At 30.2% G+C, this 24,255-nt stretch overlaps 1 protein-coding gene across 1 annotated transcript in view; it reads left to right on the top strand.

Annotated features, from left to right (window-relative positions):
• The window catches only part of LOC128640692 (mucin-12-like), a 195,408-nt gene that overhangs the window by 5,347 nt on the left and 165,806 nt on the right, over positions 1-24,255 (top strand). The window contains exons 10-40 of the mRNA XM_053693121.1: positions 514-778; positions 1,894-1,945; positions 2,243-2,309; positions 2,852-3,116; positions 4,232-4,283; positions 4,581-4,647; positions 5,190-5,454; positions 6,543-6,594; positions 6,892-6,958; positions 7,504-7,768; positions 8,885-8,936; positions 9,234-9,300; positions 9,845-10,109; positions 11,226-11,277; positions 11,575-11,641; positions 12,186-12,450; positions 13,566-13,617; positions 13,915-13,981; positions 14,892-15,156; positions 16,274-16,325; positions 16,623-16,689; positions 17,236-17,500; positions 18,617-18,668; positions 18,966-19,032; positions 19,577-19,841; positions 20,848-20,899; positions 21,197-21,263; positions 21,811-22,075; positions 23,436-23,487; positions 23,770-23,836; positions 23,948-24,212. Coding sequence (XP_053549096.1) covers positions 514-778; positions 1,894-1,945; positions 2,243-2,309; positions 2,852-3,116; positions 4,232-4,283; positions 4,581-4,647; positions 5,190-5,454; positions 6,543-6,594; positions 6,892-6,958; positions 7,504-7,768; positions 8,885-8,936; positions 9,234-9,300; positions 9,845-10,109; positions 11,226-11,277; positions 11,575-11,641; positions 12,186-12,450; positions 13,566-13,617; positions 13,915-13,981; positions 14,892-15,156; positions 16,274-16,325; positions 16,623-16,689; positions 17,236-17,500; positions 18,617-18,668; positions 18,966-19,032; positions 19,577-19,841; positions 20,848-20,899; positions 21,197-21,263; positions 21,811-22,075; positions 23,436-23,487; positions 23,770-23,836; positions 23,948-24,212 — 4,105 coding nt within the window. The remainder of the gene's footprint in view (positions 1-513; positions 779-1,893; positions 1,946-2,242; positions 2,310-2,851; positions 3,117-4,231; positions 4,284-4,580; positions 4,648-5,189; positions 5,455-6,542; positions 6,595-6,891; positions 6,959-7,503; positions 7,769-8,884; positions 8,937-9,233; positions 9,301-9,844; positions 10,110-11,225; positions 11,278-11,574; positions 11,642-12,185; positions 12,451-13,565; positions 13,618-13,914; positions 13,982-14,891; positions 15,157-16,273; positions 16,326-16,622; positions 16,690-17,235; positions 17,501-18,616; positions 18,669-18,965; positions 19,033-19,576; positions 19,842-20,847; positions 20,900-21,196; positions 21,264-21,810; positions 22,076-23,435; positions 23,488-23,769; positions 23,837-23,947; positions 24,213-24,255) is intronic.

The raw sequence follows: 24,255 nt of genomic DNA, 5'->3' as shown, positions 1-24,255 counted from the left end.
ATTAAATTTAGTTCTTTACAAGTCATGGTAAACTCTCCCCTTTTTAAAAACAGATTCAGAATTTTATTGACATTTTAGATGGAGTTTTAGTCATCAATTGTAATAAAGATGTACTATAATCTTTTTGTAAATATAGATATGATATTTAAATTTAATGCGCTTCACCGCCTACTTTAAAAGTACATTTTTCTGTGAGCTAAACTTTGATTTGTTCTCCAATCAGTGCACTAGCTACAAAAAAAGTGCCATATTGGGAGACTGCTGACTGACAACAATTCAAACCATAAGCTTTAAGAAAAATTTAATTTTGAAGTAGATGGTAGAGCAAGGGGCATTTGAATTTCATATCTAAATTAAAAAGCAAGTTATAGCGCATCTTCATTACAACTAATGAATGAAACTCCATCTAAAATATCACTAACATTCCAGATCAGATTTTAAAACAAGGGGAGTTTACCATCACTTTAACAACAGAAGATATGTTCTCCCTTTATGAGTATTATTTTTCCATAGGACTCATCAATTTGCCGAGCTGGAATCCATTTAGGAGTAATCACAGATGAAGGAGGAGCTATGATAATGGAGAAAAAGCCAGGTCAAGACAACTATGAGGAATCTATAAGAAATGGAGTGAAAACAACTAGGTATGGACATTGGACTGCTTCATTTGTACTCCGTACATTAGATTCATCACCAAGCAAGAAACCAGAATCTTCTGAAGAAGTTCCTGATGTCCCAACTACATCTACTCAACAACCACCCTCACGTCTGCCATCAGGTATTTTTCATTAGATCTATGGTGTTGATTGAAAAGCAAATTGAATGTATTTATTAAATAATCTCCCATGTAGCACCATAAGAAAAGCCTTCACACCTAAAGACCACAAAAGTTGATGTTCCTTTAATTCCAGTCCTACTATAGTTCTCTTTTAAACTAATAAGATTAGTTACACAGGCTTGATTGAAATTTACTAAAATATTTATGATCTTATTTGTTATTTTTGTGTTGCTGTTTTGTTTTATTTGGAAATAGAAGTCATTTAAGCTCACTCCCAATGTTTAAAAATACAAATATGAGATATGGTAATTGAAGTATTTTATGCTAATTGAAAGTTCATTGTATAATTCCTATTAAATAAAAACAAACTGCCTTTAATAGCATGTAATGTAGGAATGCTCAATATACTTTTACAAAGAAAACTATAGATTAATCAAGACAGCCACAAAGATTTTCTATACGTTAATACTAATGAATTTAGAAAATCTGAAAACTCACATAAATAGTTATTGGAAAATTATGGTTTAGAATATTGATATTAAATTGTGCCTTTGCAGTATTCATGGGGTGTTAATGTGTTGTGAATGCATTTGAAAACCTTATATGGATTTGGACTGTTAATAATCAACATACTTGATCTATTTAAAAAGTGATCCTCCTTTTTTCATGCTGCGTTTCTTTAAAAAAAAACCCAGAACATGTTAATACTCAAATGTTTTCACAAGCTAACTTCAACTGGTAATCAACACGAGATGTTTCCCTGATTTAATAAAGTAAATTCAAAAATATTAAGCTCTTTACTTCAAAATTGAAGCAGACATAACATTAACTTTTGTGTTGAACACATACAGGTATCTTGTCTTTACATAAAGATGTATATAAATCCAAGTAAAGACACCATGATAAAAACAACTTTTTCAAATATTGTAGATCCTAAAAGTAATGCAAACATTTTCAAAACATTATTTAAACTGGAAAATTGGTTAAATGACTTCTACAGACAAAAAAGTTTTCAATGTACAGAAACTGTAGAAATATCTACATTTCTAACCTTCATTTAGTCTAATCATTTTAAAAATTTAAGTTATATAAGACGCCTTTTCTTGATATTCTAGTTCAATCTCCATGTGACATGGCAGCCAGACAGATACCTGATCCAGTTGCAATGTAAGTTATTTTTGTTAAGTCTTTTCTTTCTAAGAAAAAAGATTATAAATAAAAACAATACTCTAATAGATTTATTTTAGAAGTGATATATGTTTGGCATAAAATTAAGTTAAAGTAACCAAAATGATGATATCAAAATTCAAATTTTCTATTATCATATAGGTTGCAAAATGTTATTAAAGAAAGTTGGTCAATTTTAAAAGTATTTAAAGATATTATTAATATTAAATGTTTTAAATATGTTGATATTTGTGGTGATCATTGAAATTGACAACACAGTTCACTTTTCTTCTTTAGAGTCATGTGCCCAGCAGGATGTCTGAAAAACAAAGGCCAAGTTTGGGGAACTAATATCTACACAGACGTAAGAAAAAAATCCTGAATCACTAAACCAGATTAAATTTAGTTCTTTACAAGTCATGGTAAACTCTCCCCTTTTTAAAAACAGATTCAGAATTTTATTGACATTTTAGATGGAGTTTAATCATCAATTGTAATAAAGATGCACTATAATCTTTTTTTAAATATAGATATGATATTTAACTTTAATGCGCTCCGCCGCCTACTTTAAAAGTACATTTTTCTGTGAGCTAAAACTTTGATTTGTTCTCCAATCAGTGCACTAGCTACAAAAAAAGTGCCATATTGGGAGACCGCTGACTGACAACAATTCAAACCATAAGCTTTCAGAAAATTTAATTTTGAAGTAGATGGTGGAGCAAGGGGCATTTGAATTTAATATCTAAATTAAAAGCAAGTTATAGAGCATCTTCATTACAACTAATGAATAAAACTCCATCTAAAATATCACTAACATTCCAGATCAGATTTTAAAACAAGGCAAGTTTACCATCACTTTAACAACAGAAGATATGTTCTCACTTTATGAGTATTATTTTTCCATAGGACTCATCAATTTGCCGAGCTGGAATCCATTTAGGAGTAATCACAGATGAAGGAGGAGCTATGATAATGGAGAAAAAGCCAGGTCAAGACAACTATGAGGAATCTATAAGAAATGGAGTGAAAACAACTAGGTATGGACGTTGGACTTCTTCATTTGTACTCCGTACATTAGATTCATCACCAAGCAAGAAACCAGAATCTTCTGAAGAAGTTCCTGATGTCTCAACTACATCTACTCAACAACCACCCTCACGTCTGCCGTCAGGTATTTTTCATTAGATCTATGGTGTTGATTGAAAAGCAGATTGAATGTATTTATTAAATAATCTCCCATGTAGCACCATAAAAAAAGCCTTCACACCTAAAGACCACAAAAGTTGATGTTCCTTTAATTCCAGTCCTACTTTATTTCTCTTTTAAACTAATAAGATTAGTTACACAGGCTTGATTGAAATTTACTAAAATATTTATGATCTTATTATTTATTTTTGTGTTGCTGTTTTGTTTTATTTGGAAATAGAAGTCATTTAAGCTCACTCCCAATGTTTAAAAATACAAATATGAGATATGGTAATTGAAGTATTTTATGCTAATTGAAAGTTCATTGTATAATTCCTATTAAATAAAAACAAACTGCCTTTAATAGCATGTAATGTAGGATTGCTCAATATACTTTTACAAAGAAAACTATAGATTAATCAAGACAGCCACAAAGATTTTCTATACGTTATACTAATGAATTTAGAAAATCTGAAAACTCACATAAATAGTTATTGGAAAATTATGGTTTAGAATATTGATATTAAATTGTGCCTTTGCAGTATTCATGGGGTGTTAATGTGTTGTGAATGCATTTGAAAACCTTATATGGATTTGGACTGTTAATAATCAACATACTTGATCTATTTAAAAAGTGATCCTCCTTTTTTCATGCTGCGTTTCTTTAAAAAAAAAACCCAGAACATGTTAATACTCAAATGTTTTCACAAGCTAACTTCAACTGGTAATCAACACGAGATGTTTCCCTGATTTAATAAAGTAAATTCAAAAATATTAAGCTCTTTACTTCAAAATTGAAGCAGACATAACATTAACTTTTGTGTTGAACACATACAGGTATCTTGTCTTTACATAAAGATGTATATAAATCCAAGTAAAGACACCATGATAAAAACAACTTTTTCAAATATTGTAGATCCTAAAAGTAATGCAAACATTTTCAAAACATTATTTAAACTGGAAAATTGGTTAAATGACTTCTACAGACAAAAAAGTTTTCAATGTACAGAAACTGTAGAAATATCTACATTTCTAACCTTCATTTAGTCTAATCATTTTAAAAATTTAAGTTATATAAGACGCCTTTTCTTGATATTCTAGTTCAATCTCCATGTGACATGGCAGCCAGACAGATACCTGATCCAGTTGCAATGTAAGTTATTTTTGTTAAGTCTTTTCTTTCTAAGAAAAAAGATTATAAATAAAAACAATACTCTAATAGATTTATTTTAGAAGTGATATATGTTTGGCATAAAATTAAGTTAAAGTAACCAAAATGATGATATCAAAATTCAAATTTTCTATTATCATATAGGTTGCAAAATGTTATTAAAGAAAGTTGGTCAATTTTAAAAGTATTTAAAGATATTATTAATATTAAATGTTTTAAATATGTTGATATTTGTGGTGATCATTGAAATTGACAACACAGTTCACTTTTCTTCTTTAGAGTCATGTGCCCCGCAGGATGTCTGAAAAACAAAGGCCAAGTTTGGGGAACTAATATCTACACAGATGTAAGAAAAAATCCCCGAATCACTAAACCAGATTAAATTTAGTTCTTTACAAGTCATGGTAAACTCTCCCCTTTTTAAAAACAGATTCAGAATTTTATTGACATTTTAGATGGAGTTTAATCATCAATTGTAATAAAGATGCACTATAATCTTTTTTTAAATATAGATATGATATTTAACTTTAATGCGCTCCGCCGCCTACTTTAAAAGTACATTTTTCTGTGAGCTAAAACTTTGATTTGTTCTCCAATCAGTGCACTAGCTACAAAAAAAGTGCCATATTGGGAGACCGCTGACTGACAACAATTCATACCATAAGCTTTCAGAAAATTTAATTTTGAAGTAGATGGTGGAGCAAGGGGCATTTGAATTTAATATCTAAATTAAAAGCAAGTTATAGAGCATCTTCATTACAACTAATGAATAAAACTCCATCTAAAATATCACTAACATTCCAGATCAGATTTTAAAACAAGGCAAGTTTACCATCACTTTAACAACAGAAGATATGTTCTCACTTTATGAGTATTATTTTTCCATAGGACTCATCAATTTGCCGAGCTGGAATCCATTTAGGAGTAATCACAGATGAAGGAGGAGCTATGATAATGGAGAAAAAGCCAGGTCAAGACAACTATGAGGAATCTATAAGAAATGGAGTGAAAACAACTAGGTATGGACGTTGGACTTCTTCATTTGTACTCCGTACATTAGATTCATCACCAAGCAAGAAACCAGAATCTTCTGAAGAAGTTCCTGATGTCCCAACTACATCTACTCAACAACCACCCTCACGTCTGCCATCAGGTATTTTTCATTAGATCTATGGTGTTGATTGAAAAGCAGATTGAATGTATTTATTAAATAATCTCCCATGTAGCACCATAAAAAAAGCCTTCACACCTAAAGACCACAAAAGTTGATGTTCCTTTAATTCCAGTCCTACTTTATTTCTCTTTTAAACTAATAAGATTAGTTACACAGGCTTGATTGAAATTTACTAAAATATTTATGATCTTATTATTTATTTTTGTGTTGCTGTTTTGTTTTATTTGGAAATAGAAGTCATTTAAGCTCACTTCCAATGTTTAAAAATACAAATATGAGATATGGTAATTGAAGTATTTTATGCTAATTGAAAGTTCATTGTATAATTCCTATTAAATAAAAACAAACTGCCTTTAATAGCATGTAATGTAGGATTGCTCAATATACTTTTACAAAGAAAACTATAGATTAATCAAGACAGCCACAAAGATTTTCTATACGTTATACTAATGAATTTAGAAAATCTGAAAACTCACATAAATAGTTATTGGAAAATTATGGTTTAGAATATTGATATTAAATTGTGCCTTTGCAGTATTCATGGGGTGTTAACACGTTGTGAATGCATTTGAAAACCTTATATGGATTTGGACTGTTAATAATCAACATCCTTGATCTATTTAAAAAGTGATCCTCCTTTTTTCATGCTGCGTTTCTTTCAAAAAAATACCCATAATATGTTAATACTCAAATGTTTTCACAAGCTAACTTCAACTGGTAATCAACACGAGATGTTTCCCTGATTTAATAACATAAATTCAAAAATATTAAGCTCTTTACTTCTAAAATTAAATCAGACATAACATTAACTTTTGTGTTGAACACTTAGAGGTATCTTGTCTTTACATAAAGATGTATATAAATCCAAGTAAAGACACCATGATAAAAACATTGATGCAAACATTTTCAAAACATTATTTAAACTGGAAAACTGGTTAAATGACTTCTACAGACAAAAAAAGTTTTCAATGTACAGAAACTGTAGAAATATCTACGTTTCTAACCTTCATTTAGTCTAATCATTTTAAAATTTAAGTTATATAAGACGCCTTTTCTTGTTATTCTAGTTCAATCTCCATGTGACATGGCAGCCAGACAGATACCTGATCCAGTTGCAATGTAAGTTATTTTTGTTAAGTCTTTTCTTTCTAAGAAAAAAGATTATAAATAAAAACAATACTCTAATAGATTTATTTTTGAAGTGAAATATGTTTGGCATAAAATTAAATTAAAGTAACCAAAATGACGACATTAAAATTCAAATTTTATATTATCATATAGGTTGCAAAATGTTATTAAAGAACGTTGGTCAATTTTAAAAGTATTTAAAGATATTATTAATAGTAAATGTTTTAAATATGTTGATATTTGTGGTGATCATTGAAATTGACAACACAGTTCACTTTTCTTCTTTAGAGTCATGTGCCCCGCAGGATGTCTGAAAAACAAAGGCCAAGTTTGGGGAACTAATATCTACACAGACGTAAGAAAAAAAATCCTGAATCACTAAACCAGATTAAATTTAGTTCTTTACAAGTCATGGTAAACTCTCCCCTTTTTAAAAACAGATTCAGAATTTTATTGACATTTTAGATGGAGTTTTAGTCATCAATTGTAATAAAGATGCACTATAATCTTTTTTTAAATATAGATATGATATTTAAATTTAATGCACTCCGCCGCCTACTTTAAAAGTACATTTTTCTGTGAGCTAAAACTTTGATTTGTTCTCCAATCAGTGCACTAGCTACAAAAAAAGTGCCATATTGGGAGACCGCTGACTGACAACAATTCAAACCATAAGCTTTCAGAAAATTTAATTTTAAAGTAGATGGTGGAGCAAGGGGCATTTGAATTTAATATCTAAATTAAAAAGCAAGTTATAGAGCATCTTCATTACAACTAATGAATGAAACTCCATCTAAAATATCACTAACATTCCAGATCAGATTTTAAAACAAGGCGAGTTTACCATCACTTTAACAACAGAAGATATGTTCTCACTTTATGAGTATTATTTTTCCATAGGACTCATCAATTTGCAGAGCTGGAATCCATTTAGGAGTAATCACAGATGAAGGAGGAGCTATGATAATGGAGAAAAAGCCAGGTCAAGACAACTATGAGGAATCTATAAGAAATGGAGTGAAAACAACTAGGTATGGACGTTGGACTGCTTCATTTGTACTCCGTACATTAGATTCATCACCAAGCAAGAAACCAGAATCTTCTGAAGAAGTTCCTGATGTCCCAACTACATCTACTCAACAACCACCCTCACGTCTGCCATCAGGTATTTTTCATTAGATCTATGGTGTTGATTGAAAAGCAGATTGAATGTATTTATTAAATAATCTCCCATGTAGCACCATAAAAAAAGCCTTCACACCTAAAGACCACAAAAGTTGATGTTCCTTTAATTCCAGTCCTACTTTAGTTCTCTTTTAAACTAATAAGATTAGTTACACAGGCTTGATTGAAATTTTCTAAAATATTTATGATCTTATTATTTATTTTTGTGTTGCTGTTTTGTTTTATTTGGAAATAGAAGTCATTTAAGCTCACTCCCAATGTTTAAAAATACAAATATGAGATATTGTAATTGAAGTATTTTATGCTAATTGAAAGTTCATTGTATAATTCCTATTAAATAAAAACAAACTGCCTTTAATAGCATGTAATGTAGGAATGCTCAATATACTTTTACAAAGAAAACTATAGATTAATCAAGACAGCCACAAAGATTTTCTATACGTTAATACTAATGAATTTAGAAAATCTGAAAACTCACATAAATAGTTATTGGAAAATTATGGTTTAGAATATTGATATTAAATTGTGCCTTTGCAGTATTCATGGGGTGTTAACACGTTGTGAATGCATTTGAAAACCTTATATGGATTTGGACTGTTAATAATCAACATCCTTGATCTATTTAAAAAGTGATCCTCCTTTTTTCATGCTGCGTTTCTTTCAAAAAAATACCCATAACATGTTAATACTCAAATGTTTTCACAAGGTAACTTCAACTGGTAATCAACACGAGATGTTTCCCTGATTTAATAACATCAATTCAAAAATATTAAGCTCTTTACTTCAAAATTAAATCAGACATAACATTAACTTTTGTGTTGAACACTTACAGGTATCTTTTCTTTACATAAAGATGTATATAAATCCAAGTAAAGACACCATGATAAAAACAACTTTTTCAAATATTGTAGATCCTAAAAGTAATGCAAACATTTTCAAAACATTATTTAAACTGGAAAACTGGTTAAATGACTTCTACAGACAAAAAAAGTTTTCAATGTACAGAAACTGTAGAAATATCTATGTTTCTAACCTTCATTTAGTCTAATCATTTTAAAATTTAAGTTATATAAGACGCCTTTTCTTGTTATTCTAGTTCAATCTCCATGTGACATGGCAGCCAGACAGATACCTGATCCAGTTGCAATGTAAGTTATTTTTGTTAAGTCTTTTCTTTCTAAGAAAAAAGATTATAAATAAAAACAATACTCTAATAGATTTATTTTAGAAGTGAAATATGTTTGGCACAAAATTAAGTTAAAGTAACCAAAATGATGATATTAAAATTCAAATTTTCTATTATCATATAGGTTGCAAAATGTTATTAAAGAAAGTTAGTCAATTTTAAAAGTACTTAAAGATATTATTAATAGTAAATGTTTTAAATATGTTGATATTTGTGGTGATCATTGAAATTGACAACACAGTTCACTTTTCTTCTTTAGAGTCATGTGCCCAGCAGGATGTCTGAAAAACAAAGGCCAAGTTTGGGGAACTAATATCTACACAGATGTAAGAAAAAATCCCCGAATCACTAAACCAGATTAAATTTAGTTATTTAGAAGTTATGGTAAACTCTCCCCTTTTAAAAAACAGATTCAGAATTTTATTGACATTTTAGATGGAGTTTTAGTCATCAATTGTAATAAAGATGCACTATAATCTTTTTTTAAATATAGATATGATATTTAAATTTAATGCGCTCCGCCGCCTACTTTAAAAGTACATTTATCTGTGAGCTAAAACTTTGATTTGTTCTCCAATCAGTGCACTAGCTACAAAAAAGTGCCATATTGGGAGACTGCTGACTGACAACAATTCAAACCATAAGCTTTCAGAAAAATTTAATTTTGAAGTAGATGGTAGAGCAAGGGGCATTTGAATTTCATATCTAAATTAAAAAGCAAGTTATAGCGCATCTTCATTACAACTAATGAATGAAACTCCATCTAAAATATCACTAACATTCCAGATCAGATTTTAAAACAAGGCGAGTTTACCATCACTTTAACAACAGAAGATATGTTCTCACTTTATGAGTATTATTTTTCCATAGGACTCATCAATTTGCCGAGCTGGTATCCATTTAGGAGTAATCACAGATGAAGGAGGAGCTATGATAATGGAGAAAAAGCCAGGTCAAGACAGCTATGAGGAATCTATAAGAAATGGAGTGAAAACAACTAGGTATGGACGTTGGACTGCTTCATTTGTACTCCGTACATTAGATCCATCACCAAGCAAGAAACCAGAATCTTCTGAAGAAGTTCCTGATGTCCCAACTACATCTACTCAACAACCACCCTCACGTCTGCCATCAGGTATTTTTCATTAGATCTATGGTGTTGATTGAAAAGCAGATTGAATGTATTTATTAAATAATCTCCCATGTAGCACCATAAGAAAAGCCTTAACACCTAAAGACCACAAAAGTTGATGTTCCTATAATTCCAGTCCTACTTTAGTTCTCTTTTAAACTAATAAGATTAGTTACACAGGCTTGATTGAAATTTACTAAAATATTTATGATCTTATTTGTTATTTTTGTGTTGCTGTTTTGTTTTATTTGGAAATAGAAGTCATTTAAACTCACTCCCAATGTTTAAAAATACAAATATGAGATATGGTAATTGAAGTATTTTATGCTAATTGAAAGTTCATTGTATAATTCCTATTAAATAAAAACAAACTGCCTTTAATAGCATGTAATGTAGGAATGCTCAATATACTTTTACAAAGAAAACTATAGATTAATCAAGACAGCCACAAAGATTTTCTATACGTTAATACTAATGAATTTAGAAAATCTGAAAACTCACATAAATAGTTATTGGAAAATTATGGTTTAGAATATTGATATTAAATTGTGCCTTTGCAGTATTCATGGGGTGTTAACGTGTTGTGAATGTATTTGATAACCTTATATGGATTTGGACTGTTAATAATCAACATCCTTGATCTATTTAAAAAGTGATCCTCCTTTTTTCATGCTGCGTTTCTTTCAAAAAAATACCCATAACATGTTAATACTCAAATGTTTTCACAAGCTAACTTCAACTGGTAATCAACACGAGATGTTTCCCTGATATAATAACGTAAATTCAAAAATATTAAGCTCTTTACTTCAAACTTAAATCAGACATAACATTAACTTTTGTGTTGAACACTTACAGGTATCTTGTCTTTACATAAAATTGTATATAAATCCAAGTAAAGACACCATGATAAAAACAACTTTTTCAAATATTGTAGATCCTAAAAGTAATGCAAACATTTTCAAAACATTATTTAAACTGGAAAACTGGTTAAATGACTTCTACAGACAAAACAAGTTTTCAATGTACAGAAACTGTAGAAATATCTACGTTTCTAACCTTCATTTAGTCTAATCATTTTAAAATTTAAGTTATATAAGACGCCTTTTCTTGATATTCTAGTTCAATCTCCATGTGACATGGCAGCCAGACAGATACCTGATCCAGTTGCAATGTAAGTTATTTTTGTTAAGTCTTTTCTTTCTAAGAAAAAAGATTATAAATAAAAACAATACTCTAATAGATTTATTTTAGAAGTGAAATATGTTTGGCATAAAATTAAGTTAATGTAACCAAAATGATGATATTAAAATTCAAATTTTCTATTATCATATAGGTTGCAAAATGTTATTAAAGAAAGTTGGTCAATTTTAAAAGAGTTTAAAGATATTATTAATAGTAAATGTTTTAAATATGTTGATATTTGTGGTGATCATTGAAATTGACAACACAGTTCACTTTTCTTCTTTAGAGTCATGTGCCCAGCAGGATGTCTGAAAAACAAAGGCCAAGTTTGGGGAACTAATATCTACACAGACGTAAGAAAAAAATCCAGAATCACTAAACCAGATTAAATTTAGTTCTTTACAAGTCATGGTAAACTCTCCCCTTTTTAAAAACAGATTCAGAATTTTATTGACATTTTAGATGGAGTTTTAGTCATCAATTGTAATAAAGATGCACTATAATCTTTTTTTAAATATAGATATGATATTTAAATTTAATGCGCTCCGCCGCCTACTTTAAAAGTACATTTTTCTGTGAGCTAAACTTTGATTTGTTCTCCAATCAGTGCACTAGCTACAAAAAAAGTGCCATATTGGGAGACTGCTGACTGACAACAATTCAAACCATAAGCTTTCAGAAAAATTTTATTTTGAAGTAGATGGTAGAGCAAGGGGCATTTGAATTTCATATCTAAATTAAAAAGCAAGTTATAGCGCATCTTCATTACAACTAATGAATGAAACTCCATCTAAAATATCACTAACATTCCAGATCAGATTTTAAAACAAGGCGAGTTTACCATCACTTTAACAACAGAAGATATGTTCTCACTTTATGAGTATTATTTTTCCATAGGACTCATCAATTTGCCGAGCTGGAATCCATTTAGGAGTAATCACAGATGAAGGAGGAGCTATGATAATGGAGAAAAAGCCTGGTCAAGACAACTATGAGGAATCTATAAGAAATGGAGTGAAAACAACTAGGTATGGACATTGGACTGCTTCATTTGTACTTCGTACATTAGATTCATCACCAAGCAAGAAACCAGAATCTTCTGAAGAAGTTCCTGATGTCCCAACTACATCTACTCAACAACCACCCTCACGTCTGCCATCAGGTATTTTTCATTAGATCTATGGTGTTGATTGAAAAGCAGATTGAATGTATTTATTAAATAATCTCCCATGTAGCACCATAAGAAAAGCCTTCACACCTAAAGACCACAAAAGTTGATGTTCCTTTAATTCCAGTCCTACTATAGTTCTCTTTTAAACTAATAAGATTAGTTACACAGGCTTGATTGAAATTTACTAAAATATTTATGATCTTATTTGTTATTTTTGTGTTGCTGTTTTGTTTTATTTGGAAATAGAAGTCATTTAAGCTCACTCCCAATGTTTAAAAATACAAATATGAGATATGGTAATTGAAGTATTTTATGCTAATTGAAAGTTCATTGTATAATTCCTATTAAATAAAAACAAACTGCCTTTAATAGCATGTAATGTAGGAATGCTCAATATACTTTTACAAAGAAAACTATAGATTAATCAAGACAGCCACAAAGATTTTCTATACGTTAATACTAATGAATTTAGAAAATCTGAAAACTCACATAAATAGTTATTGGAAAATTATGGTTTAGAATATTGATATTAAATTGTGCCTTTGCAGTATTCATGGGGTGTTAACATGTTGTGAATGCATTTGAAAACCTTATATGGATTTGGACTGTTAATAATCAACATCCTTGATCTATTTAAAAAGTGATCCTCCTTTTTTCATGCTGCGTTTCTTTAAAAAAAATACCCAGAACATGTTAATACTCAAATGTTTTCACAAGCTAACTTCAACTGGTAATCAACACGAGATGTTTCCCTGATTAATAAAGTAAATTCAAAAATATTAAGCTCTTTACTTCAAAACTGAATCAGACATAACATTAACTTTTGTGTTGAACACTTACAGGTATCTTGTCTTTACATAAAGATGTATATAAATCCAAGTAAAGACACCATGATAAAAACAACTTTTTCAAATATTGTAGATCCTAAAAGTAATGCAAACATTTTCAAAACATTATTTAAACTGGAAAATTGGTTAAATGACTTCTACAGACAAAAAAAGTTTTCAATGTACAGAAACTGTAGAAATATCTACATTTCTAACCTTCATTTAGTCTAATCATTTTAAAATTTAAGTTATATAAGACGCCTTTTCTTGATATTCTAGTTCAATCTCCATGTGACATGGCAGCCAGACAGATACCTGATCCAGTTGCAATGTAAGTTATTTTTGTTAAGTCTTTTCTTTCTAAGAAAAAAGATTATAAATAAAAACAATACTCTAATAGATTTATTTTAGAAGTGAAATATGTTTGGCATAAAATTAAGTTAAAGTAACCAAAATGATGATATTAAAATTCAAATTTTCTATTATCATATAGGTTGCAAAATGTTATTAAAGAAAGTTGGTCAATTTTAAAAGTATTTAAAGATATTATTAATAATCAATGTTTTAAACATGTTGATATTTGTGGTGATCATTGAAATTCACAACACAGTTCACTTTTCGTCTTTAGAGTCATGTGCCCAGCAGGATGTCTGAAAAATAAAGGCCAAGTTTGGGGAACTAATATCTACACAGACGTAAGAAAAAATCCTGAATCCCTAAACCAGATTAAATTTAGTTCTTTACAAGTCATGGTAAACTCTCCCCTTTTTAAAAACAGATTCAGAATTTTATTGACATTTTAGATGGAGTTTAGCAGGCCCATTTATCAAGCTCCGTATGGAGCTTGAAGGGCCGTGTTTATGGCGAGTCTTCAGACTCGCCAGAAACACAACTTATGAAGCAGCGGTCAAAAGACCGCTGCTCCAAAAACCAGTCCGCCTGCTCTGAACAGGCGGACAGGAATCGCCAGACATCAACCCGATCGAATACGATCGGGTTGATTGACAGCTCCCTGCTGGCGGCCGATTGGCCGCGAGTCAGCAGGGGGCGGCGTTGCACCAGCAGCTCTTGTGAGCTGCTGGTGCAATGTTAAATGCGGAGAGCGTATTGATCTCCGCATTTAGCGAGGTCTTGCGGACCTGATCAGGTCCGCAAGACCTTTGATAAATGGGCCTGTTAGTCATCAATTGTAATAAAGATGCACTATAATCTTTTTTTAAATATAGATATGATATTTAAATTTAATGCGCTCCGCCGCCTACTTTAAAAGTACATTTTTCTGTGAGCTAAAACTTTGATTTGTTCTCCAATCAGTGCACTAGCTACAAAAAAAAGTGCCATATTGGGAGACCGCTGACTGACAACAATTCAAACCATAAGCTTTCGGAAAAATGTAATTTTGAAGTTGATGGTGGAGCAAGGGGCATTTGAATGTCATATCTAAATTAAAAAGCAAGTTATAGCGCATCTTCATTACAACTAATGAATGAAACTCCATCTAAAATATCACTAACATTCCAGATCAGATTTTAAAACAAGGTGAGTTTACCATCACTTTAACAACAGAAGATATGTTCTCACTTTATGAGTATTATTTTTCCATAGGACTCATCAATTTGCCGAGCTGGAATCCATTTAGGAGTAATCACAGATGAAGGAGGAGCTATGATAATGGAGAAAAAGCCAGGTCAAGACAACTATGAGGAATCTATAAGAAATGGAGTGAAAACAACTAGGTTTGGACGTTGGACTGCTTCATTTGTACTCCGTACATTAGATTCATCACCACGCAAGAAACCAGAATCTTCTGAAAAAGTTCCTGATGTCCCAACTACATCTACTCAACAACCACCCTCACGTCTGCCATCAGGTATTTTTCATTAGATCTATGGTGTTGATTGAAAAGCAGATTGAATGTATTTATTAAATAATCTCCTATGTAGCACCATAAAAAAAGCCTCCACACCTAAAGACCACAAAAGTTGATGTTCCTTTAATTCCAATCCTACTTTAGTTCTCTTTTAAACTAATAAGATTAGTTACACAGGCTTGATTGAAATTTACTAAAATATTTATGATCTTATTTGTTATTTTTGTGTTGCTGTTTTGTTTTATTTGGAAATAGAAGTCATTTAAGCTCACTCCCAATGTTTAAAAATACAAATATGAGATATGGTAATTGAAGTATTTTATGCTAATTGAAAGTTCATTGTATAATTCCTATTAAATAAAAACAAACTGCCTTTAATAGCATGTAATGTAGGAATGCTCAATATACTTTTACAAAGAAAACTATAGATTAATCAAGACATCCACAAAGATTTTCTATACGTTAATACTAATGAATTTAGAAAATCTGAAAACTCACATAAATTGTTATTGGAAAATTATGGTTTAGAATATTGATATTAAATTGTGCCTTTGCAGTATTCATGGGGTGTTAACGTGTTGTGAATGCATTTGAAAACCTTATATGGATTTGGACTGTTAATAATCAACATTCTAGATCTATTTAAAAAGGGATCCTCCTTTTTTTCATGCTGCGTTTCTTTAAAAAAAATACCCAGAACATGTTAATACTCAAATGTTTTCACAAGCTAACTTCAACTGGTAATCAACACGAGATGTTTCCCTGATTCAATAAAGTAAATTCAAAAATATTAAGCTCTTTACTTCAAAACTGAATCAGACATAACATTAACTTTTGTGTTGAACACTTACAGGTATCTTGTCTTTACATAAAGATGTATATAAATCCAAGTAAAGACGCCATGATAGAAACAACTTTTTCAAATATTGTACATCCTAAAAGTAATGCAAACATTTTTAAAACATTATTTAAACTGGAAAACTGGTTAAATGACTTCTACAGACAAAAAAAGTTTTCAATGTACAGAAACTGTAGAAATATCTTTATTTCTAACCTTCATTTAGTCTAATCATTTAAAAATTTAAGTTATATAAGACGCCTTTTCTTGTTATTCTAGTTCAATCTCCATGTGACATGGCAGCCAGACAGATACCTGATCCAGTTGCAATGTAAGTTATTTTTGTTAAGTCTTTTCTTTCTAAGAAAAAAGATTATAAATAAAAACAATACTCTAATAGATTTATTTTAGAAGTGAAATATGTTTGGCATAAAATTAAGTTAAAGTAACCAAAATGATGATATTAAAATTCAAATTTTCTATTATCATATAGGTTGCAAAATGTTATTAAAGAAAGTTGGTCAATTTTAAAAGTATTTAAAGATATTATTAATAATAAATGTTTTAAACATGTTGATATTTGTGGTGATCATTGAAATTGACAACACAGTTCACTTTTCGTCTTTAGAGTCATGTGCCCAGCAGGATGTCTGAAAAATAAAGGCCAAGTTTGGGGAACTAATATCTACACAGACGTAAGAAAAAATCCTGAATCCCTAAACCAGATTAAATTTAGTTCTTTACAAGTCATGGTAAACTCTCCCCTTTTTAAAAACAGATTCAGAATTTTATTGACATTTTAGATGGAGTTTTAGTCATCAATTGTAATAAAGATGCACTATAATCTTTTTTTAAATATAGATATGATATTTAAATTTAATGCGCTCCGCCGCCTACTTTAAAAGTACATTTTTTTGTGAGCTAAAACTTTGATTTGTTCTCCAATCAGTGCACTAGTTACAAAAAAAAAGTGCCATATTGGGAGACTGCTGACTGACAACAATTCAAACCATAAGCTTTCGGAAAAATGTAATTTTGAAGTAGATGGTGGAGCAAGGGGCATTTGAATTTCATATCTAAATTAAAAAGCAAGTTATAGCGCATCTTCATTACAACTAATGAATGAAACTCCATCTAAAATATCACTAACATTCCAGATCAGATTTTAAAACAAGGCGAGTTTACCATCACTTTAACAACAGAAGATATGTTCTCACTTTATGAGTATTATTTTTCCATAGGACTCATCAATTTGCCGAGCTGGAATCCATTTAGGAGTAATCACAGATGAAGGAGGAGCTATGATAATGGAGAAAAAGCCAGGTCAAGACAACTATGAGGAATCTATAAGAAATGGAGTGAAAACAACTAGGTTTGGACGTTGGACTGCTTCATTTGTACTCCGTACATTAGATTCATCACCAAGCAAGAAACCAGAATCTTCTGAAAAAGTTCCTGATGTCCCAGCTACATCTACTCAACAACCACCCTCACGTCTGCCATCAGGTATTTTTCATTAGATCTATGGTGTTGATTGAAAAGCAGATTGAATGTATTTATTAAATAATCTCCTATGTAGCACCATAAAAAAAGCCTCCACACCTAAAGACCACAAAAGTTGATGTTCCTTTTATTCCAGTCCTACTTTAGTTCTATTTTAAACTAATAAGATTAGTTACAAAGGCTTGATTGAAATTTACTAAAATATTTATGATCTTATTTGTTATTTTTGTGTTGCTGTTTGGTTTTATTTGGAAATAGAAAACATTTAAGCTAACTCCAAATGTTTAAAAATACAAATATGAGATATGGTAATTGAAGTATTTTATGCTAATTGAAAGTTCATTGTATAATTTCTATTAAATAAAAACAAACTGCCTTTAATAGCATGTAATGTAGGAATGCTCAATATACTTTTACAAAGAAAACTATAGATTAATCAAGACAGCCACAAAGATTTTCTATACGTTAATACTAATGAATTTAGAAAAACTGAAAACTCACATAAATAGTTATTGGAAAATGATGGTTTAGAATATTGATATTAAATTGTGCATTTGCAGTATTCATGGGGTGTTAACATGTTGTGAATGCATTTGAAAACCTTATATGGATTTGGACTGTTAATAATCAACATCCTTGATCTATTTAAAAAGTGATCCTCCTTTTTTCATGCTGCGTTTCTTTCAAAAAAATACCCAGAACATGTTAATACTCAAATGTTTTCACAAGCTAACTTCAACTGGTAATCAACACAAGATGTTTCCCTGATTTAATAACGTAAATTCAAAAATATTAAGCTCTTTACTTCAAAATTAAATCAGACATAACATTAACTTTTGTGTTGAACACTTACAGGTATCTTGTCTTTACATAAAATTGTATATAAATCCAAGTAAAGACACCATGATAAAAACAACTTTTTCAAATATTGTAGATCCTAAAAGTAATGCAAACATTTTCAAAACATTATTTAAACTGGAAAACTGGTTAAATGACTTCTACAGACAAAAAAAGTTTTCAATGTACAGAAACTGTAGAAATATCTACGTTTCTAACCTTCATTTAGTCTAATCATTTTAAAATGTAAGTTATATAAGACGCCTTTTCTTGATATTCTAGTTCATTCTCCATGTGACATGGCAGCCAGACAGATACCTGATCCAGTTGCAATGTAAGTTATTTTTGTTAAGTCTTTTCTTTCTAAGAAAAAATATTATAAATAAAAACAATACTCTAATAGATTTATTTTAGAAGTGAAATATGTTTGGCATAAAATTAAGTTAATGTAACCAAAATGATGATATTAAAATTCAAATTTTCTATTATCATATAGGTTGCAAAATGTTATTAAAGAAAGTTGGTCAATTTTAAAAGAGTTTAAAGATATTATTAATAGTAAATGTTTTAAATATGTTGATATTTGTGGTGATCATTGAAATTGACAACACAGTTCACTTTTCTTCTTTAGAGTCATGTGCCCAGCAGGATGTCTGAAAAACAAAGGCCAAGTTTGGGGAACTAATATCTACACAGACGTAAGAAAAAAATCCAGAATAACTAAACCAGATTAAATTTAGTTCTTTACAAGTCATGGTAAACTCTCCCCTTTTTAAAAACAGATTCAGAATTTTATTGACATTTTAGATGGAGTTTTAGTCATCAATTGTAATAAAGATGCACTATAATCTTTTTTTAAATATAGATATGATATTTAAATTTAATGTGCTCCGCCGCCTACTTTAAAAGTACATTTTTCTGTGAGCTAAAACTTTGATTTGTTCTCCAATCAGTGCACTAGCTACAAAAAAAGTGCCATATTGGGAAACCGCTGACTGACAACAATTCAAACCATAAGCTTTCAGAAAATTTAATTTTGAAGTAGATAGTGGAGCAAGGGGCATTTGAATTTAATATCTAAATTAAAAAGCAAGTTATAGAGCATCTTCATTACAACTAATGAATGAAACTCCATCTAAAATATCACTAACATTCCAGATCAGATTTTAAAACAAGGCAAGTTTACCATCACTTTAACAACAGAAGATATGTTCTCACTTTATGAGTATTATTTTTCCATAGGACTCATCAATTTGCCGAGCTGGAATCCATTTAGGAGTAATCACAGATGAAGGAGGAGCTATGATAATGGAGAAAAAGCCAGGTCAAGACAACTATGAGGAATCTATAAGAAATGGAGTGAAAACAACTAGGTATGGACGTTGGACTGCTTCATTTGTACTCCGTACATTAGATTCATCACCAAGCAAGAAACCAGAATCTTCTGAAGAAGTTCCTGATGTCCCAACTACATCTACTCAACAACCACCCTCACGTCTGCCATCAGGTATTTTTCATTAGATCTATGGTGTTGATTGAAAAGCAGATTGAATGTATTTATTAAATAATCTCCCATGTAGCACCATAAAAAAGCCTTCACACCTAAAGACCACAAAAGTTGATGTTCCTTTAATTCCAGTCCTATTATAGTTCTCTTTTAAACTAATAAGATTAGTTACACAGGCTTGATTGAAATTTACTAAAATATTTATGATCTTATTATTTATTTTTGTGTTGCTGTTTTGTTTTATTTGGAAATAGAAGTAATTTAAGCTCACTCCCAATGTTTAAAAATACAAATATGAGATATGGTAATTGAAGTATTTTATTCTAATTGAAAGTTCATTGTATAATTCCTATTAAATAAAAACAAACTGCCTTTAATAGCATGTAATGTAGGAATGCTCAATATACTTTTACAAAGAAAACTATAGATTAATCAAGACAGCCACAAAGATTTTCTATACGTTAATACTAATGAATTTAGAAAATCTGAAAACTCACATAAATAGTTATTGGAAAATTATGCTTTAGAATATTGATATTAAATTGTGCCTTTACAGTATTCATGGGGTGTTAACGTGTTGTGAATGCATTTGAAAACCTTATATGGATTTGGACTGTTAATAATCAACATCCTTGATCTATTTAAAAAGTGATCCTCCTTTTTTCATGCTGCGTTTCTTTAAAAAAAATACCCAGAACATGTTAATACTCAAATGTTTTCACAAGCTAACTTCAACTGGTAATCAACACGAGATGTTTCCCTGATTTAATAAAGTAAATTCAAATATATTAAGCTCTTTACTTTAAAATTGAATCAGACATAACATTAACTTTTGTGTTGAACACTTAGAGGTATCTTGTCTTTACATAAAGATGTATATAAATCCAAGTAAAGACACCATGATAAAAACAACTTTTTCAAATATTGTAGATCCTAAAAGTAATGCAAACATTTTCAAAACATTATTTAAACTGGAAAATTGGTTAAATGACTTCTGTTATTCTAGTTCAATCTCCATGTGACATGGCAGCCAGACAGATACCTGATCCAGTTGCAATGTAAGTTATTTTTGTTAAGTCTTTTCTTTCTAAGAAAAAGGATTATAAATATAAACAATACTCTAATAGATTTATTTTAGAAGTGAAATATGTTTGGCATAAAATTAAGTTAAAGTAACCAAAATGATGATATTAAAATTCAAATTTTCTATTATCATATAGGTTGCAAAATGTTATTAAAGAAAGTTGGTCACTTTTAAAAGTATTTAAAGATATTATTAATAGTAAATGTTTTAAATATGTTGATATTTGTGGTGATCATTGAAATTGACAACACAGTTCACTTTTCTTCTTTAGAGTCATGTGCCCAGCAGGATGTCTGAAAAACAAAGGCCAAGTTTGGGGAACTAATATCTACACAGACGTAAGAAAAAAATCCCGAATCACTAAACCAGATTAAATTTAGTTCTTTACAAGTCATGGTAAACTCTCCCCTTTTTAAAAACAGATTCAGAATTTTATTGACATTTTAGATGGAGTTTTAGTCATCAATTGTAATAAAGATGCACTATAATCTTTTTTTAAATATAGATATGATATTTAAATTTCCTGTGCTCCGCCGCCTGCTTTAAAAGTACATTTTTCTGTGAGCTAAAAGTTGTTTTTTGTTCTCCAATCAGTGCACTAGCTACAAAAAAAAGTGCCATATTGGGAGACCGCTGACTGACAACAATTCAAACCATAGGCCTTCAGAAAAATTTACTTTTGAAGTAGATGGTGGAGCAAGGGGCATTTGAATTACATATCTAACTTAAAAAGAAAGTTATAGCGCATCTTCATTACAACTATTGAATGAAACTCCATCTAAAATATCACTAACATTCCAGATCAGATTTTAAAACGAGGCGAGTTTACCATAACTTTAACAACAGAAGACATGTTCTCACTTTATGAGTATTATTTTTTCATAGGACTCATCAATTTGCGGAGCTGGAATCCACTCAGGAGTAATCACAGATGAAGGAGGAGCTATGATTATGGAGAAAAAGCCAGGTCAAGACAACTATGAGGAATCTATAAGAAATGGAGTGAAAACAACTAGGTATGGACGTTGGACTGCTTCATTTGTACTCCGTACATTAGATTCATCACCAACCAAGAAAGCAGAATCTTCTGAAGAAGTTCCTGATGTCCCAACTACATCTACTCAGCTGCCACCCTCACGTCTGCCATCAGGTATTTTTAATTGGATCTATGGTGTCGATTGAAAGCAAATTGAGTGTATTTATTAAATAATCCTACATGTGGCACTTTGAAAAAAGTCTTTAGACATAAAGAAAACAAGAGTTGATGTTCCTTTAATTTCAGTCCTACGTTAGTTCTCTTATAAAATAATAAGCTTAGTTAGAAAAGCTTGATTGAAATCTCCTGGGAATTTTTTGACCTTGTTTGTTATTTGTGTGTTGATGTTTTGTTTTATTTGGAATTAGAAGTCATTTAAGCTCACTCCCAATGTTCAAAAATACAAATATGAGATATGGTAATTAAATTGATTTTTTATGCAAATTAAAAGTTCATTGTATAATTTCTATTAAAACAACAAACTGTCTTTAATTGCAAGTAATGTAGGAATGCTAATTATTCTTTTACAAAGAAAACTATAGATTAATCAAGACAACCATAACAAAATTCTTCATATTAATGCTAATACATTTAGAAAATCTGAAAACCCACATAAACAGCTATTGGAAAATTGTGTCTTTACAGAATTCAAGGGGTGTTAACATGTTGTGAATACATTTGAAAACCTTATATGGATTTGGACTAATTTTAATTAACATCTTTGATCTATTTAAAAACGTTTTCCTTTTTTTAATGCTGCATTTCTTTAAATAATACCCAGAACATGTTAATACTCAAATGTTTTCACAAGCTAACTTCAACTGGTTATAAGCACAAGATTGTTCCCTGATTTAATAAAGAAAGTAAACTCAAAACTATTAACTTGTTTACATCAAAACTGAATCAAACATAGCATTAACTTTTGTGTTGAACACTTACAGGTATCTTGTCTTTACATAAAGAATCATATAAATCCAAGTAAAGACATCATGATAAAAATAAAGAAATTATTTTTGTAGATCTTGAAAGTAATACAAACATTTTCAAAATATTATTTAAACTGAAAAACTGGGAGGTGGAAAACTGAGGATTAGTATTTGATATTTTGTATTCTAGTCTACAGGTGCTACTTAGATAGTCGTCTACAATATTGTGCTTTACTTTATTTTACATTTCTGTACCTATTTGCTCATATGTCATTTCACTTTTATGAAACATATTGCCCGTTTATTTTTGTTATTTCACAATGGGATTCCTGTATGTTTATTTTTAATCCTCAATAAAAAAATATTAATAAAAAAAATAAACTGAAAAACTCTTCAAATGATTTCTACAAATAAGATTTTTGAACACTCTAAAAAAGTTTTCAATGTACAGAAACTGTTGAAATATATTGTAATCTACATTTCTAACCTGCATTTATTGTAATTATTTTAAAATATGTTATATAAGACGCCTTTTCATGTTATTCTAGTTCCATCTCCATGTGACATGGCAGCCAGACAGATACCTGATCCAGTTGCAATGTAAGTTATTTTTCGTAAGTCTTTTCTTTCTAAGAAAAATTATATTAAATAAAAACAATACTCTTATAGATTTATTTTAAAAGTGAAATATGTTTGGCATAAAATTAAGTTAAAGTAAACAAAATGATGCTGTTACAAATTTAAATCTTCTATAATCATTATTAAATTAAATAGGTCGATTTTAAAAGTATTCAAAGATATTATTAATAGAAAATATTTTAAATATTTTCACATTTGTGGTGATCATAGAAAATGACAACGCAGTTTATTTTTCTTCTTTAGAGTCATGTGCCCAGCAGGATGTCTGAAAAACAAAGGACAAGTTTGGGGAACTAATATCTACAAAGACGTAAGAGACAATCCCAATTCAGTTAACCACTTTAGAAACTCTTACCACTCATGACCTGAGCATAAACAACAGAAGACATGTTCTCACTTTGTCAGTATTATTTTCCCATAGGACTCATCAATTTGCCGAGCTGGAATCCACTCAGGAGTAATCACAGATGAAGGAGGAGCTATAATAATTGAGAAGAAGCCAGGTGAAGACAACTATGAGGAATCTATAAGAAATGGAGTGAAAACAACTAGGTATGGACGTTGGACTGCTTCATTTGTACTCCGTACATTAGATTCATCACCAAGCAAGAAACCAGAATCTTCTGAAGAAGTTCCCAATGTCCCAACTACATCTACTCAACAACCACCCTCACGTCTGCCATCAGGTATTTTTCATTGAATCTGTGGTGTTGATTGAAAAACAGATTG

The sequence above is a fragment of the Bombina bombina genome, chromosome 10, assembly GCF_027579735.1.
Source record: "Bombina bombina isolate aBomBom1 chromosome 10, aBomBom1.pri, whole genome shotgun sequence".
Taxonomy (NCBI): Eukaryota; Metazoa; Chordata; class Amphibia; order Anura; family Bombinatoridae; genus Bombina; species Bombina bombina.
This window is presented reverse-complemented; position numbering and strand designations above follow the sequence as displayed.